Here is a 17,987-nt window from a genome sequence, read left to right as displayed (position 1 = left end):
AAAAGTAGATAGATCCCTGTCCGTATATTCATTCTCCTACTCCTTTCCACTAAAGCTGAACTGCTTGACAGTTATAAAAGTTATAAAAGCTCTTCTGGGTTCATAATGGGATCCTAAACCTTTTCTTCATTCTCTGAAGATCGTATGACCACTTTCATAATCAGAGACAAGTATGAGGTGTTTTTAAATAGACAGACCTGGTTTTGGAGGTTTATGTGCTGCTTACTGTTGGCGGTGTAAGATCTCGGCTTTTATTAATGTGACATGCTTTGTGTGGGAGAGTGCTTCTCTGGCAGTCATGTCGCATTGTATGTGAGTATAATAGAAACCATGCTGAGGAAAGTGTAGAGCTTGACTTACTAAGGGTCTCCTTCATATGGTTCTTATGAATTCATTTATGCTTAAAACTTTAATATAATAGAAGTTTGTATGGGATATTTCTAATGCATTGCTCTTCAGGTCAGAGATGGTAACAGCACAGATGCTCCTCTTTTGGAAAAATATTGTGGTACAGCTGTACCATCTACAGTGCAATCTACACGGAACAACCTCTATATCAAATTCAGAGCTTCCTCTTTTTCCAGCCTTGGCTTCAGAGCTGAGTACTGGCCATTAGATACAGGTAAGGATATGTATTTTTTTTATTGTTTTCCTGTGTTTGGACTCACCAGATTTTCCTGTACACTGAAAACAGCTGGCCATCAAGTTTTATGATGGTGTGATGGGAGATAAACTGTGAATCAATTACCGTGTAGTATGCATCAAGGGGAAAAGAAAAGACTATGAAATTTCAGAAAGAGAATAGATTTTGTAAGTGCCTAACTTTTTTATAAACGTATCATTTAACCTGATATTTTAAATCCCTACAGTATGTGGAGAGATGCTTACTGAGCCGGAAGGAACTATTACAAGTCCCAGTCATCCAGATGTCTACCCACATGGTATTAACTGTACCTGGATTATCAACATTGAGCCCAGCTACCTTATCCGCCTGACTTTCACTTCATTTAACTTGGCATTTGATTATGATTGCAGAAGTGAATATCTTGAAATATATGACAACATCACTGTGGAAATACTGGGAAGGTGAATATGTCTGTTAGCCTACTGAGCCGAATTACAGTAGAGTGAGTACAGTTCTGTAGGTCTCGACATCCAAGGTCAAAGCAGCTTGCCTTCTTTGATCATGGAATGAGAAGAACATTTATTAAATATTATACTGAAACTAACTTGTGTCAAAATGGCAGCTTTTTTAAGGACAGGTTTCAATATCTGGCATTGTCCAGTGCCATTAATATTTTGATTTATGGGAAATAAATTCATAAGCATTAATATATCTGTGCCCAAGGAAAGACGTGATGTGAAACACTTGCAGAAGTGAAAGAAAGATTATTAAAAGATTATGCACTTGGATCTCAGCAAAATCTAAACCAAAATCTGCATTTTATAGGAATTTGTTTTCACTTTCTCCTGATGTGTGATTTTCTCTTAGTGAAGAATCTTCTCTTTTTTTTCCCCTTCTCTAGTTGTGGTATACATGGGGTTTTCTTGCCACTCTAGAATTCAAGAACATCTGTACTACTTGGGGATAATATTCAGATGCAGCTACAGACTGTAAAGTAGTTGGCTGACATGGCAGTATTTTGGAAAATAAGAAGCAAACAAAAAAACATAATGCAGAGTGGTTTGCACCCTTAATGGTTGGCCAGCCACTCTGACTCATACAAAAGAAGATAATATGTTGTAGGTGCAGCGTAAAATAATTTCAGTATGAGTTTGGCAACTTGCCATAAGTTAGACTTGTACCCTTCCTTGTACATGTGCTATTTAGTCCCGTGATACAAGGTATATGGCTGGGGTCTGTGCCATACAAAGAAGAGGTTTGTGTATGTGTAGCTGTTCAAACTTCCCAGGAAAGCTGAGTCCCCTTCCAGTAATACAGACGTTGCATAAAGTACTGTTATTAGATGTGGGGCATATTTTTGATGCAGGTACTGTGGAAGATCAATTCCACCATCGCTCACTAGTGGTGGCAACTTAATGACGCTGCACTTCGTGACCCATCACAGTATTGCATCTGAGGGTTTTTCAGCTAATTATATCTCCCTGGATGCATCGAAAGGTAATATCTCAGTCTGTTCATTATGCAAATTAAATGTTTTCATCTGTCACTGTAAATAGCCACTATGTGAAGCAGAAACATTATTTTCTGTGTTAACAGAAGACTGCTTGGTGCCTCTTCTACCCTTTCTTATTTATCCTGCTTTATTCACAAGCTTTTTCCTCCCTAGAAAAGCAGAAGGCAATTCCTATAAGCAAAACTGCTGTTTTCTTTAAAAAGCCAGTAAGAGCTGACATGGCAGAACTACATTAATGTAGGCAAAATATTTTCTGAATTTGGTTTGTCCCTTCTGAGCTGAGTATGTGTGATCTAGGAAGCTTTGCTACTGTGGGCAACTCACTTGCATGGGAGACTCTCAGGTGCCATAAAATTAATTTAGTCGCTATTAAGATTCAATATTGATGATGGGCAGAAAAGGTCATATAGGATGAAATTTGATAAAGCAGAAAAATAACCCGAAAGCACTAGCTCTTTCTTTTCATTACAGAATGCAATGTTTCTGTCTCCACTGGAGTTCAAGGCTCCTGTTATGCCTTAAATCTGTTCTGAGTATTGCCTTTTAAGGGGAAAAAGACTACGGAAAAGAAAAAGGGCCATTCATTCCCTTAGTTCTCTGCACTTGAAAAAGCAACCTCTTGGTAAAAGACTATAACTACCAGTTTCATAGACCCAATAGCCATGGGTCTGCTATTGCTCCACTCATTGCTGCACGCAGATCTGTAGTAGAAGAGGGACAGGCTCTACTAGCAGAATTAAACTGCAGAAGACGCAGAGTAAGACAATGAAAAAAAAAGTAGCTGGGTTACTTGTGAATCCATCATTAATCAGTTTCTAGGTGGTTTGTGTGTATGAGTGCAGACTATGAGCGATTTATTAGATGAATACCTGATTTCATCATACTTATCTATGCAGCCATAAACTACCAACAGCTGCTCCTTGTTTGCCCATAGTTTCTTCAACAATTTATTTTTTCCTACTTTCTGAGTTTCTCCAACCTGTTTAAAACCAGAAAAATTTCCAATTTCTGCCTTGTGAAATATAACAGCTTCCTTGGTGACACCTTGGAAAATTTGGCTATTATTTAATCTCTCAAGCATGTGTGTAGGTGAAATTGGTACAGATTTTGCCTGCCACTATGTGTTTATTCACTATCAGATATCTTACAAATCCAAGTAATCAATTTCCTCAGCAGCATTCATTCATTATCTGGCATGAAAACCAAAAAGCCAGTAAAAACAATTAAGATTTAATGAGAACTATTCCAAGAAAAAAATTTCTGTTTGTTAAAAAGTAATAGGCCAAACCCCAACTTTTACTTTTAAAAAATCTTCCCAAGAAAGACTGTAGTTTAAAACCTGAATTCTTACTAGTGGGAAATTGTGGAACTGACAGCCTTACAAAATCCTTTATGATCGTGTTTTTGCAGCTGCAAGCTAACTTCTGCAATTATGAGATATTTTTCCTTTTACCTCAGATTAATATTTCATGGGTAGATTTGGTTCCTTCGTAACTGTTCTTGTAGCAGCTCTTCTCACAGCTCATCAAGATCAAAATATTCTTTATTCAACATTAATCTCTATTTCTGTCTCTGTGTAACCTCATCTGTTTCTCTGGTTGTTAGTTACTTCAGTGCTGTCCAGCTTTGCTGCTCTGCCTCCTTTCTTCCATATCCCTCTTCTTTACCACCACCGTGGTGACTGGATTTTCTCATCTTTCATCCAAAACAGTGCTGTTTGCATCATGCAAGGTTCTAGCTTCAACAACACTATCCCTGGAATGGTTTCAAACTGGGCCTTAAAAATTCAAGTCTTTTCTCTTTAATGTTGTCAACAACTAGAAACTGTATAAAACATTTATCTGAAATTAGAACTATATAACATCTTTATCCAAACTCTAAACAACAGGCATGATTTTGTTTTCCCATAATTGACACATATATCTCTACTACTCTTCAGTTAAACAGGTCCAACTCTCAATTACTTAGACCTGGAACTATGATCTGTAGAATAAATGCTTTTTCATTTCAGCCACTGTAGTTTGTGTAAGTATGGCGAAGAAGCAGGTAACTACTGAAACTGAGAGTAATACACTTATGGAGAGGTTGAAACTATGATCTATTTTCTTTACAGAGATTTGTTTCTTTTGGTCTCAGCACAAGCACAGCAGTATTATGAAGTTGCTGGATTGCTAACATTTGTTTGTTTTTAATTAAGAATAAAGTGTTTTGAAGCTTCTATGGCCTGAGAGAAGGCAAGCAGATGTGTGTATTTGGACTTTGCTGTGAGAAGCAACTCCCTACTTCTCTGAAATCGTATCAAGTTTAGTTTTCTCACTGAGAGATATTTAGGCATGATACTCATCTTATGTATATCCAGTTACACTAAGGTAGCAATTTGCTGAACATAATAATATCTGAGACATTTACCAAAGCTATATAGAGTTTGTTGGTTTTTTCTTTACATCTGCTGCCTATTTTCATTTTTCTGCTAAGGAAAATATGGTACTAATAATGTTTCTTGTGCAGTAAGACTCTTCCGTGTTTTTGAGCCATGGTGTCTTAGGCAGCTAGAGTGTAACCAATATCAGAACTGGTCAAAGCTGTTCTGGTTCATATTAGACATTTCAATAGGTTTTGCCTAGGGTTGTTTTACAGAGAATGAACTATTGATAAAGTTGACAAGATTATTTAAGAAAATAAAAAATAGGAGTTAAAATAAAAGGCTCACTAAGAGTGAAAAAATATTTTTATGTAAAACAAAGCTATTTTTTCCCCATGCATCTTAGCAAACACTGCTTTTGTTAGCATAGTTTATCTGTGATACATTAATTAGTTGAAAACTAGCCTAAAAATAATGGCAAAGCTCTATTTTCTGCCAAAACCTTTGAATGCCTCAAGATGCAGTCATGGCCATGATCCATGAAGTGCAAATAATTGTTTTTAACACTCTGCCAAGTAGTAGTCATACATAGCTTATATGGCAGCAATACAAATGGAATCCTTCAGTAAACATGACCACGTGATACACAGCTGTTTAAGTGTATATTGCCCACTGAAACTATCTGTGTCTCAAATGCTTAGTTCTTGTCTGTCTGTCTTCTAAAGGGTAAAGTCACATGGAAAGGAAACTAATATTCTGAGTTATTTCCTAGAGTCCAGGTCTCAAATACCAGGTAGAGGAATACCACAACAGCCACCTAAGTGTTAAGATAGTTTTTAGGGTTTTCCTTTGCCCATCTTGGCTGACCACACCACAAGCAATCCATGTAGAGTTACTGAAAAATCTTTGAAAGGGCTCAGGGTCTTGAAAGATCCAGGCCACCATTTTCCAATAATAATAGCACTAGTTTTATTGTCCTCAACTTCTCCCCCTCAACAGTAAGTGGGAATTTATTTGTTTTACTTTGAATTAAGGTTTTGGACGGAATATTTTTTTTTTTCCCCGTTTGTTTGTTTCATTAAAGAGGCTTCATTTCATCCTTTCTGCTGAGAAAATTCAGCCTTAGCAAGGTTTTTAATAGACTGCCTTATTGATAGAGATTTTATTCCTGGTCTTTCTTTGGCTTTGGTGAAGAGTTAGATTTTTCCTCCTTTTCATCCTGAGTTGTGATCCCTATTATTTCTCAAAAGGGGTGACTTGGTTTTAAATAGCTTAATTGTGTGGTGCATGTTAGCTGACAGTGACCGAGTGGAAAAGTCAGACTTTGAGAAGGATGAGGAAAGACAGAAAAACGTTTGTGAACCCATGACCTTAAAAGTGCACCTGAAAGCAATGTATAGATTTGTTAACTTACTGAGTGCAAGTTGAGATCACAGTTGCCATCTTTTTGACTGAACCCAGCGAGGATGCTGGCTCGCTTTTCTCTTCATCTGAATGAGCAATGACAAGAATGGAAAGTAATGTCTGATAAATATGTGTGCGCAGAGACACAGGGCATAGTTGAATGGGGCTGAGCTAAGACAGAAGAAAAACTGGAAGTCCTGCATGCATCTTGGGCATCTACTCAGCTCATCCCAAGTCTCAGGAAAAAAGCCCAATCACCTGGCCATTGACTGCTTGTTAGGCCACTGTAACTTGGTTATGTTTGACTAGGGTATTAGTCTGCTTATTTATGCCTGTCTGTGTGTACATGACTCTATAGTATGGGTGTTCATGTGTAAAATAGCAGAAGAGGGTCAGATATGCTTTTTGAACAGCTGTACCCAGTGTTTCCAAGGAGTTTGGATCTGAAATGCTACAAAGGACCTTTGTGTGCTTTCTTGGTAAAAATTAAGCCTGTTAGTATCTGCCAGCAGCAGTAACAGAAGGCCCTGAAGTGCAGATGTGCTTTCCCATTGCCTATGGAGAGGCATATATTTCATGTGCTAGTTTCTTCCTTTTTCCTTCTAAAGGTGCATAATATTACATGAAGATCTAATTGTTAGGGATCCCAGTTTTCCTTTGGCAGAGTGAGATTGAAATAAAACTCCCACTTTACATACTAAACTGTAGTTTTATTCTGGATGAATTAGATTTGTGGCAGCTTTTGGGAAAAAACCATGGAAATAGTTTTCTGCAGTATGCATGATTACACAAGTGAGTGGTACAAAACCTGGCATTTTTCTCCACTGTTGGCTATTACAGTGGGTTACTGCCATTTATGGCGTTTTTTTCAGAAGATCATGCAGTCAGTATCAAAACCAAGAAGCAGACTGGATAGCTCTCAAAACCTCACACACTGGCAAAGCAAGACGTGTGATTGTCCTCGACAGTTGCCACCACTTTCTGCTTTTCATGAGCTGTCTTCAAACTAAACTGAATTCATTTTTTTTCCAAGCATATACTAACCACATTATGGCATTAGACTGCGTTCTGAACTTTGGCAAATGAGTCAAAGTACTTTTTTCTGCTAACTTTGCTAACAGTTTTCACTGGTAGAACTCTTACTGCTGAAGCACACTCACAAATGCTGTGTTAGTGAGGTGAGTGAAAAAGGGGAGCGTCAGCTTTCCTGCTGAGACTAGAACCTAACAGATGAATCCAGTTACCAGAAGAGAGTTGGCTGTCAAAAAACCATGGGTTCATTTATGCTTTTCCTAATCCTCATAGCTGTGTATGCTCTGCTTGGATTTATTTCACTGTAGTCAAAAGTCTGACATTTCTAAGTCAGTCATTGTTCTACTTTCTGTATTTATTCCTTAGCTCATAAAGAAGATTCTTATGTGCAGTGTAGAGCAATATGCAACATCCAGTTTAAAAAAAACACACGTGGGATATGAGTTTCTGTATGGATTGCTTCCCAAGAAAGCAAACTGGTGAGGGAGGGATCCTGGATAATTTTGTGAAAGTTGTTCTTAAAGGGGTTGACAAAAATATCGTGACTTCTATGTTACTCATTTTAACCTAAAGACCCTTATCTAGTACATCCATGGTAATATTCTCCAGGCTGAAAGCTAGTATTCATGGTCTCAGCCTCTGAGTGGATAAGGAACGGCAGTATTGCAACAGCTCTAACCACTATGTGTGCATGAATCAGGCACTTACCTTTTGAAAATCAGGAGGAAATAATTAGTTAAAAATAAGTAATCTAATAACCACGTTTTCGTTTTAATTTTGCATTTGTGTAGTGAGCTGTTGGGAAAAGACTTGGGTCAGATTTCTAACCCTGCAGGCAGCTTACTCAAGAAATCATATGACCTAAGGATCTGAAGTTTGGTGATAAGCCCTACATGTCATGAAACACCACAGGAGCTGGCAGCACAGCAAGGGACTTATAAGGATTTCTGAAGCATCACAAGCTTTTTAAGACGACCAGGACTACCCTAATTGTTATATGCGTACATTTGAGTGTATCTGTGACGGAACACACAAATGACTAAAATCCTAGATCGAGGATTTAATAGATCATAATTTTAGGTAAACTAGGGCATGAAACCTTATTGACTTGTCTATACCAAAGTACAACCCAATGGCAGAAAATTATTGACCTGTTTCTGTGTCATGATTCTTTCTTCTCCTTGTGAGGAATTAGGAACTTGAGTCTGCTAGCTAGCTTTGGGGCTATTTATCTCACAGAAAACATTTTCAACAGAGGCCTTTCAGATGACCAAGAACACAGAAATATACCATTACAGACACTTATAAGAGCAAAAGCATTTTAGTAGTTAGAATGAATGGAGAATAGACATGGAAATGACTACCCTTAGACATGGAGGGCCTGAACTGTAACTCCATTCTCTCCCCCAAGTTATTATACTTACTGAAGTGTTAAGCACAAATATTACTAAACTGAAGCTGTGCTGTGTGAGAAAGATTTTGGAGATCTGTGCCAACCAGCTTAAAATGAGTATAATCACATTTTTCTTGCTTTTTCAGTTGTATTTGATAATTAGTCCAATCCTGCTTATTTGATATATAGTATTTAAGAAATCTACTTTCATTTCTTATATTTACCACCTGTAGAACCTGAAGCAGGGGAATGGAAGATCAGAATCAGTCTCCAGGGCTGTTAGATCCAGCCCACAATTTTATGTGTATATTTTCGTGTTGGTCAAGACACCCCTTTTTCTCTGCTTACCTGGGTTTTAGGTCAAAGCCAATTTAGGCAGCTGGGACTACTCTTACTTTGCCTATTTAGACACAGTGTTCTGGGAAAAGCTGGACAACTGAAATATAAGAGATCCATATAAACAGCTGTATTCTGGTTTTAGTTTATAGTGATGACATTCAGCAGTAAGGTGCGTCCAGGAAGAGTTATAACGCACAGGAGCACAGGATGTTTGCTCTTCTGTCTGTTGGAAATAGACATTTCCTGTTAATTTAAGATACATGTTAAATTAATCTGTACTTACTTCTTTTCTTTTCAAAGTGTGCTCACACAACTACAGTGCTGAAACTGGTGTGCTAACGTCTCCAAACTATCCCAATAACTACCCTGTCCAGACAGAGTGCATATACACCATCACCGTGGAAATAAACAGACAGATTGTTCTGAACTTCACCGACTTCACCTTGGAAGGGAATAAACGCTGTACCCAAGATTATGTAGAAATCAGGCAAGCCTTATGATTTATTTTGTCCTTATTATCAGTAACCGTGGAAGTTGTCCAAATCCACTTAGGAATGCTCAGAAGCTAATTTTTAACTGTAGATTTGTGTGTCAGTGTGGGAAAAGAACAGACAACCTTCAAGGCTACCTTTTCCTCCTCTCATTCTGTTCCTCTGTTGGCTTTTCCACTGCTTAAATTCCAGTTCTCAGAGCAAGCAGAATATGTGTACTGTGTTCCCATGTACTGCATCTGGTTGGTTTCCTTAGTGGAGAAAAGAAGTTTTGCTGCCTGTTTTGTGACATATTCTCTATGATATTTGAAAAGTCGTGGCAGGCAGGTGAAATCCCTGGTGACTGGAGAAGAGGAAACATTGCATCCATTTTTAAAAAGGGTAGAAAGGAGGACCCTGGAAACTACTGGCTTGTCAGGTCACCTCTGTGCCTGGGAAGATCAGGGAACAGATCTTGGCAGTGTCTGCGCACCCATTTTCGTCCTCACAAGCCAGCTCTCTAAAGGAACCATGTCTGCAGAATGCCAGTGTATTTTTTCACTCTGAGCATGCCATGAGTTTCCACCACATTGTTAAGCACCACAATAAAACTCATTCTGTATGTTATACCAGATATTCTATATGGGTTATTCTTCAGTAAGCAGTGTTTTACTTTTTAGAACCAAACAAAAAGCTGCTTGCAGAAGTTGCAGTATTGAGATCCTGGATTCCTGATGAATTCCTTTCAAACTAGAGTAGATTGTTTTCAGCTGTACATGCAAACTGGAGAAAGTTATGAAAAACTGAAAGGCTTTTTCAGTATTTTCTAAGTAAAGTGTTTGATTTTTTTTTTTATTTTAAAATAACAATCTGAGATTAAATTTAATCTACCTTTGTTCTAACAGTTAATACCTTAATTATAACAGGTTTGGGGTTCTTTTATCTTTTTCACCTGAAGAATTGAAAACATTCATTTATTGCATGAATCTAACGCTGTTTTCAGCGTGAAGAGCACAGCAGCATTAAACAGGTTTTTAAGACATGGCCAGAACATTGCTACGTGCAACTCAGCACATGGCTGCTACCCTAACTGGATTTTCAGAATGTCTCATCAAATCTGATACTGTTGAATGGAGCAGATAGATAAGCCTTAGGTGAGGTGTCACTCCGGTTTCTTGTCCTGAGGTGTCTTCTGATAAATTGCATTCGGTCAACTAAGAAAACTGTTCATCTGACCGGAGCTGCAGAGGCCGAGATGCAAGCGTGGGGAGGTTCTGGCACAGATCTTCAACTGCCAGTAACCTGAGACACCTAAAACAGTTTAAGCAGGGAGGATGACAAGAAATCAGAGTGGCAAGGTCTAAATAGAAATTTCTCTCAAACCCAGGTATAAACGTGTGAAAAAGTAATTGCAAGTATTTCTGTCCACTTAAAAAGCATTATAGCAAGATCACTCTCATATACACATATAAATGTACTTATTATTGTCCTATGACTGTATGGTATTTATAATACGAAAGTGCTTAAAGATAAGCTTCAAAAAGTTCTTTACTGTGAGGGTTGTGAGGCACTGGCACAGGTTGCCCAAAGAAGCTGTGGCTGCCCCATCCCTGGCAGTGTTCAAGGTGAGGTTGAAGGGGTTTTGAGTAACCTGGTCTAGTGGAATGTGTCCCTGCCCATGGCAAGGGATTGAACTGGGTGGGCTTTAAGGTCTCTTCTAACCATAAGCATTCTATGATCATATCAAAGCAACTGATAATAAGGTTGTCATTATCTTTTTTAATCTCATGAGACATGTAGCAAACCAGAACATTAGATGTGCATCCTTATTATGGTACTAGGGAATATTACTTCATTTAAAATTGGAAATGAGTGGTTGTAGAAACAATTTCGAAGTGTAAGAAAGTATTTAAAACATGCATCATATCAGTTCTGAGAAATGGGTTCCTATTTGTGTGGTGGCCATTTTTTTTAGTATGTCAAGTCATCTGATTTCATGACAGACTAAACAGTGAGAAGTGAGCAAAGTCTTATTTCTTCAAATTAGATTAACTTTGGTTACACTAATGACTGCTGCCTCATAGGATATGGAGGAAGTCCAACCTCTGCAGCATCAAGTCTACTTGAGACACTTACTGAGTCTGTCATTATATTGACAGACTCTGGACAGGCTGCTAAGATGAGAGGGTGGACATATCCAGCAAGTAGCTGCTTGTAGTGGGAATTCTTACTGTGAGTAGCAGGACTCATCCAGTATTTGGTAGCTGTATTTTTGTGGAAGATGAAGAGCCATGATTAGTCTTTCCCAGGCCTGAAAGAATCCCAAGATTTTTGATTTGTTAACGTTTCTCATGGTTTCCCTCTTTGAAAGGTATTTCTTCTCTACCATTCTAGAGATGGAGGCTATGAAACTTCTCCTTCTCTTGGAAGATACTGTAGCACAGACCTGCCTCCTCTTATAATCTCTCATAGTAACAAGCTGTGGATAAAGTTTGTAAGTGACAGATTTGGCACAAGAAGGGGATTTTCAGCAGAGTGGGACGGTACATCATCAGGTAAAAAGACCACATCAAATATAAAACCATTTTACACATCTCATTTTTGATCCCCCATATGTATTTAATTTCTCATGTTTCCCCCCACATCTTTTCTGCTTCCCATCTTCTAAAATCTATCTGTTAATTGCACAGCAAAGTATAGTCGTGTTAAGATCAAGGATACAACTTTCTTGATCCTTAGGCTTTCTTTTTCTCCACAGGGAAATATATACTATTCCCTAGATATAGTGTAGCATCAATGTTCTTGTATGTTTAAGAGAACAGGAACCAAGAATTTACTGGAGAGGTTTCTATTTGAAGATAAACTATGTATCGGGAGCACTCTTCAAATTAGATAGTTAATATTTCTAGGTGCTATGGGCTGTCTTCTGCTCACAACACCATTGGCTAGATGCACCTTTTGGGGGCATCACTGAAGATGTTCAGGGCATGTGAAGGAGGTCAGTAGCGTGACTCTTGCACAACATATCCGATCCTCTGCTTTTCTAGGTGTTCAAGGTTGGTTTGGTTTCTTTGCCATTTCCAGGTTGTGGTGGAACTTTGATAACAACATCTGGTATTTTGATGTCTCCCAACTACCCTATGCCGTATTATCACAGTTCAGAGTGCTACTGGTTGCTCAGAGGAAACCGAGGAACTCCATTCGAAATCCAGTTTGAACAGTTCCATCTAGAGCATCACCCACAGTGCAACTTCGACTACCTTGCGGTGTGTACCTTGTGACAATTGGCTCCATAAACACGTATATATAGTTCAAAGCATGTAGGAAGATACGGAACTTCACCACATACAAAATGATGTATGTGGTGAGAGCATTAAGAGGTAAGGCAGCAGTGTGTGTGTAGCTGCTGGTAAGAAAAGAGTTTATGCCCAGATAGAAAAGGCCACTGAAACAAGAAACTGCCTATACATTTTAAATTTTCTGTGTTTTGGGCGAAGGCCCTAGAATGCTGTCTTGCTAAATTACAAGGAAAAAAGCACAACAGTGTCAGTAACCCTATTGTTAATTCCAAATTTCATATCTGAATTGTTGTATAAATAATTTGAATATTTTTAACAGATTTGAAATGGACTGCAGTTTCCCCCTCTTGGTAGATAAGCTCCTAAAAATCTATCACTATTTGGCTACTGGTTTCCTGTTTTTCTACTGATCTGCTTGTTTCTGAAACTCCTGTCAGGCTTCCTCTGAGCAGAAATAGAATTTAACCTCTCCTATACAGTGTAACAATGCACTCAAGCAGACGTTTGTCAGGGGGAAATTACTTGTATTTGTAATGCTGTCAGCTTTATGAAATTCTCTGTTTGTTGTTGTTTTAGGTGTATGATGGCAACAGCAGTAATGCTAAACAGCTAGGTAAATTCTGTGGGAGTCAGATACCACAACCCATCCGTTCCAGTGGAGAGAACGTGTATGTAAAACTAAGGACAGATAGCAGTCTGCAAGGTGGAGGTTTTTTAGCCACATACAAACAAGGTATGTAAAAGAAGGTGAGAAGAACCTGTTTCTACAGTTCAGCTTGTTCCTGAAACTGCTTCTTGCAGCCCATGTTGCTGTCTATTTATGAACAGGGGACAATGTATAGAGCATATTATTGACCCAGATTTTCTTGTCTGCTACAGTCACAGAACAGAGAGCTAAAAACTACCTGCCCATTTACCTGTGATGGAGATTATCTCCTCCCTGAAAGAAAGCTGGTGAGGTGGCTTTAGCTCTGTTACCTGCACCAGTAGCACTTACCACTCCAGATTTACTCAGAGTAACAGGTGCTAGAAGTCCATAAGGTAGTAGACTGGACTGCTCTTGCTCTTCTGCCCACCCAGCCTCCTGAGTTTTTAACAGCGAAAGCAGATAGAACAAGCTTCTCTGCCCTTCTAGCTGCCTGTGAGGTAGGATGGCAAAGGGTACATGAGTTACCTTGAGTCATCCTAGATCATTGCGGGTGCTTGGGATCATTTAGCCTACCTGGAACACTTCAAAAAGTGTATATTTTTTTATATTTTATGGTAAGGGTTCCATCTTTCTTGCAAACTTTTTTTTTTTTTGTTAAATATTTCTACCCCAGAAGTATCAGAATAATAGCATTTGGAGAAAAATCCAAGAAGATACATGAAAAATTAAAGCTATTTTGTTTTTACTCATAAGCTTGGATATCATCCCAGTGTTTACTTTTCTCTTTATACTCTCTAGCGTATATAGTTAAATGTATGTAGGAAGATACGGAACTTCACTACATACAAAATGATTTACAAGTATTTTTGCATACCCTAAATATGACATGCCCAAGTGATAGGCATTGTTGCAGGTTCATAGACATTGAGTTGTCCTAGTTTTAGACAATAGTAAATGGATTATGAAAAACCCAAATCTATTCATCCACACATGGCACATATAATAATTAGAAGAGAGATGGAGCTTTGGCTCCCTCGTTTCTTAAAGATATCACAGTTTCAGCTACCATGTACTTTTCATATGACAAAGTCAAACAGATCTGTTAGAAAAGGAAGGGCTCTCCCCCTTCCATTAGTTAAATAGAAAGAGCACTTTCAAAGCACTCAGATGTACAACCTGAGCTATCAGATAATGTGAACTACATTTTACATTCATATTTAACTCCTGAAGATGCATCAGGGAAAGCTTTCAATGTCTTACCCAAAAGCTAAAATTATGTAGGAAGTAGTGGTCTAAAATAAGGATGCTTAGATGCCAGATGCATTTATGTGTACATGAAAGAAATGTAATGATGAATTGAAAATCATTGCAAATGAAAACATGAAATTGGGTTAACATTCAAAGGCACCGTTGTGTCTGATACGCTTCTAATAAATCCTGATGGCAGGGGGTAACAGCTTTTACTCATCTTGCATTCTTCAAAATCCCTTTTGTGCTCTTCACCCTGTCCTTTCAAACAGTTGTATGCTTCAGTGTAGCTTTGCAGACAAGTTCCACTCCACCTGACCCTGACCTTCAGCTGTATCCTGAGCATTTTGAAGCCCTAAAAACACAGACCTTGCTGCTCTGTAAATAATTTAGAAAGAATCAAAAACTTTGCAGGAGGTAGGTGTATTGTCCCTAGTGACAGACAGTAGAAGCGGTTTGCAAGCTCGTCTCAGTTATCTCCGCTGTTCAAACAATGCAGATTGGCTGTACAGAGCAAACAGCAAGTCTTACTTCCTGCTTCCTTCCAACTTCTTCTCTGTGCATTACAGGTCTGCTCCTGATATTTACTGTATGCTGTCTCCAGATGAGGGACTGCCCACATCAATATTTTCTGTGAAAGATGGGTACAGGAAAATGAGACTCACTGACCTAATGCAATTTCATTCTCTAGCTAGTTTAATTTCTTTTTACTCCAGGTGATTGTCCAGTTCTTATCTTAGGATACTACTGGATGACTCACAAAGAAAATCATGGCTCCCTTTTAAAGAATTTAATCATCAGTTCTGGTTCTTGAAGCTAAAAAATCCAATACAAGTAGCATACTTTCAATTTGTTGCTTTAACTAGGCATTATAATATTTTTCCAGTTTGCTGAAATAAGCCACTTTAATCCATTAGTCAGTCTTTGTTAAGCACCCTCCCCAGCTGATGAATCTGCAGGTGTCATAAAAGAAGGACACGTTTGGAAAGCCTGGATTTTGGTTGCATCATATGCATATGTTCTTCAATAGGTCACCATTCTCTCTTTTCATGATTTCTCTTCTCTAATCTGTGAATAAAAATATTTCTCACCTTGTAATGCTATCAGTAAGTCCAATTGGTAATTTTTTGAGATACCGGGTTAGTTAAGTACTGCACAAATACAATTTGTTATCACTTCTTTTTCAGTTTGCCAGAATGTACTGACTGTTAATCGTAGCCGTGGCATATTGGAAAGTTTAAATTATCCAAATAACTACCCATTAAATGAGCACTGCAACTGGACAATCCAAACTACAAAGGGGAACACACTCAACTATAGTTTTATAGCCTTCAATTTAGAAGATGGATCTGATTGTGACCGTGACTTCTTAAAGGTATGAATTATCTTATCTAAATTTGGTCATTAAATCTCAAGTGTTAAATCCAAACTATTTCCTCTGCAATCAGTAGGGTGTGAAGCATTGCCAGAGAGCACTTCATCCTGCCTTAAGACAAGTCTGCAACAGGGAGGATGAATCACTTTGCAGGTGCCTAGGTTTGCTACAGAGAATCTAGCTACCACTATAGGTTAGATGCACTGGCTTTTCTGGGTGAAGTGAGCTGTCATGACACCTTCATGTAAAGAAGAAGAAATCCTGAGATTAGTAAATTAATTGCAAAAAAGCAATGAACTCAATTATTTTCCTCTCGTTTTTTTCTGAGAAGGAGTGGGGAATGTTTAAAAACTTTAAAATCTGTTATTTCTGTATTTTTAAAGGGAGGGTTGCTTTGACTGCTGTTCATATTTTCCCTTTCATAATTTATCTGCTTCTTTAAAGGAACTGAAAGAAATTGCATTTGCCCACAAACAGAATGAAAAATATTTAGCCAAATACCCTTTATTCTCATTTCCTCAAAACCTTTATTTCTAGGGCAACTGAAAAGATATTTTCTCTCAGTTTTGTACTTTGTACTGTGGAAAGTAGAGTGTAGCTATGACCACTACTGTACTCAGGATTATAATCTCCTGCCCACAAATTTGCTGTTTTGCTGAACTAATCCATCCTTCAGATCTCACCCTTGTACAGGATGGCAGCACTTAGCCCCTGTGCTCTACTTAGGTTTTGCACAAGAGGATTTGATACTTAGAGAAATGTTAGAGAAGACTACTTACAGCCAAAAAGAGGGTTAAGGAATTATGCCCACATTTCTGGGGACGCTTACTTATACTGGGGTCTTGCAGAAGGTCCACCAGCAGGCCTGGTGAAGGGCTAATCTCTTCCCTCTAGATGTCTTCCCTCGCTCCCTCTACCTCCTTACTATGCCAGATTTCACAAATTGGTAATAAACTGGCAAAAGTGGTGTTCTTCCAGCTTTCTTCTCTTTGTGGTCAGGAATGGAAAAAAAGAATAGACATGTGAAGAAAATAAACAAGGGAGCACTGTATCGAAAACTATTAAACCCTGGTTCATTTCTGTGAGGAGACTGAAAAGGAAACACTGGAGCCAAGTGGAGAGGCCAGTGCTAGTCTCAAGATGTCTAAGCCCTTGATCCATGAAAAGCAGGAGCCCTGCACACAGTAGCCAGCCAGTGAGGAGCAAGAGGCTTGCCAGAAGACACTATTCTAGACATAAGTCAAGGCTGAAGGAATAGTGCCAGAGGCAAGACCTCATTCAAAGCATTTAAAAGGACAGAAATAAAACATATCAGAGGGAGTGAGGAGACAGGGAGCACCAAAGTACTTGCACTCTTTGTTTTAATTTTTCAGTGCTTCCAGTCAAAGAAAATATAGACTCAAAGAGGGTAGAAAGAGGAAAATGCAAGGAAAAAACAGTCATGGAAGTGTGTTAAGGAGGTTTTAATTTGCAGTTCATGTGACATTACTTACAAATGTTTCTCCAAATACCAATAAGAAATACCACTTGGAAAAGATGTTCTCATTTGGTTGTTGCATGCTGCACAAATATGTGCCATAGTGTAAAAAAGAGAACAAGGTTGAACCAGCCAGGGAACTGAATAATGTTTGCTAGCACCCTGTGTCTTGTGAAAGGGGAGCATGTTGGCAAGGATCTGAGTGCTCTGTGGTGTAGGGGAAAGGGGGATTCAGCTGAAACAAGTGTGCAGTTCACTTTCTAAGCAAACTGCAGATACTTGGGACTTGTCTGAAATCCATGCGGAGACTGACACCACTGCAAACTGGAAAAAAGGTTAAGAAAAAAACCACCCAAACCAACTTACAGCTCTTCATCTAAGATAAATTTAATTTGTGCCACATACTAGTTTTGAGATTCTTTTATTGCAAAGAGGCCTAAAAGGGGAAAGCTCTGATTCCCTGGCTGAGTATAACACTGAGTAAATAGAGGTGTAATCCTGTTCACTGCAGTTAAGTGGGTGGTGAGTGGACCATGTGCCAGAGCCCTTCTTGGAGGAAATGGGAAGCTGCTGCTCAGGCAGTTTCCATGTATCTGCACTCACAAACCAGAGTGGGCACTGGTGCTGATTGGGTGCTCTTTCTCCCCAGGAGCTTTTAGGTGCCTCTTCTGGGCTTGGTGGCAGCAGCTCTCCCACCTCAGCCCCTTGCAGCAGGCAGCAACATTCTACTTGTCTCCTTAGCTCTGTGACAGCCCTGACAGTAGCAGCCTGAGGTGCTCCATGGCAGCTATCAGATAGCGG

At 38.8% G+C, this 17,987-nt stretch overlaps 1 protein-coding gene across 2 annotated transcripts in view; it reads left to right on the top strand.

The window, feature by feature from the left end:
• The window catches only part of CUBN (cubilin), a 143,516-nt gene that overhangs the window by 26,949 nt on the left and 98,580 nt on the right, over nucleotides 1-17,987 (top strand). For both annotated transcript variants that reach the window (XM_061346130.1, XM_061346129.1), the window contains exons 20-27: nucleotides 460-622; nucleotides 870-1,086; nucleotides 1,992-2,122; nucleotides 8,969-9,155; nucleotides 11,533-11,693; nucleotides 12,223-12,404; nucleotides 13,014-13,170; nucleotides 15,522-15,709. In XM_061346130.1, the coding sequence (XP_061202114.1) occupies nucleotides 460-622; nucleotides 870-1,086; nucleotides 1,992-2,122; nucleotides 8,969-9,155; nucleotides 11,533-11,693; nucleotides 12,223-12,404; nucleotides 13,014-13,170; nucleotides 15,522-15,709 (1,386 nt within the window). The remainder of the gene's footprint in view (nucleotides 1-459; nucleotides 623-869; nucleotides 1,087-1,991; nucleotides 2,123-8,968; nucleotides 9,156-11,532; nucleotides 11,694-12,222; nucleotides 12,405-13,013; nucleotides 13,171-15,521; nucleotides 15,710-17,987) is intronic.

Source organism: Neopsephotus bourkii, unplaced genomic scaffold (genome assembly GCF_033783945.1).
Source record: "Neopsephotus bourkii isolate Nb327-2 ecotype Australia unplaced genomic scaffold, CSIRO-AGI_Nbou_v1 NB_257, whole genome shotgun sequence".
In the NCBI taxonomy this organism is placed as follows: domain Eukaryota; kingdom Metazoa; phylum Chordata; class Aves; order Psittaciformes; family Psittacidae; genus Neopsephotus; species Neopsephotus bourkii.
Note: the sequence above shows the minus strand (reverse complement) of the source record. Positions and strands in the feature narration are given on the sequence as shown.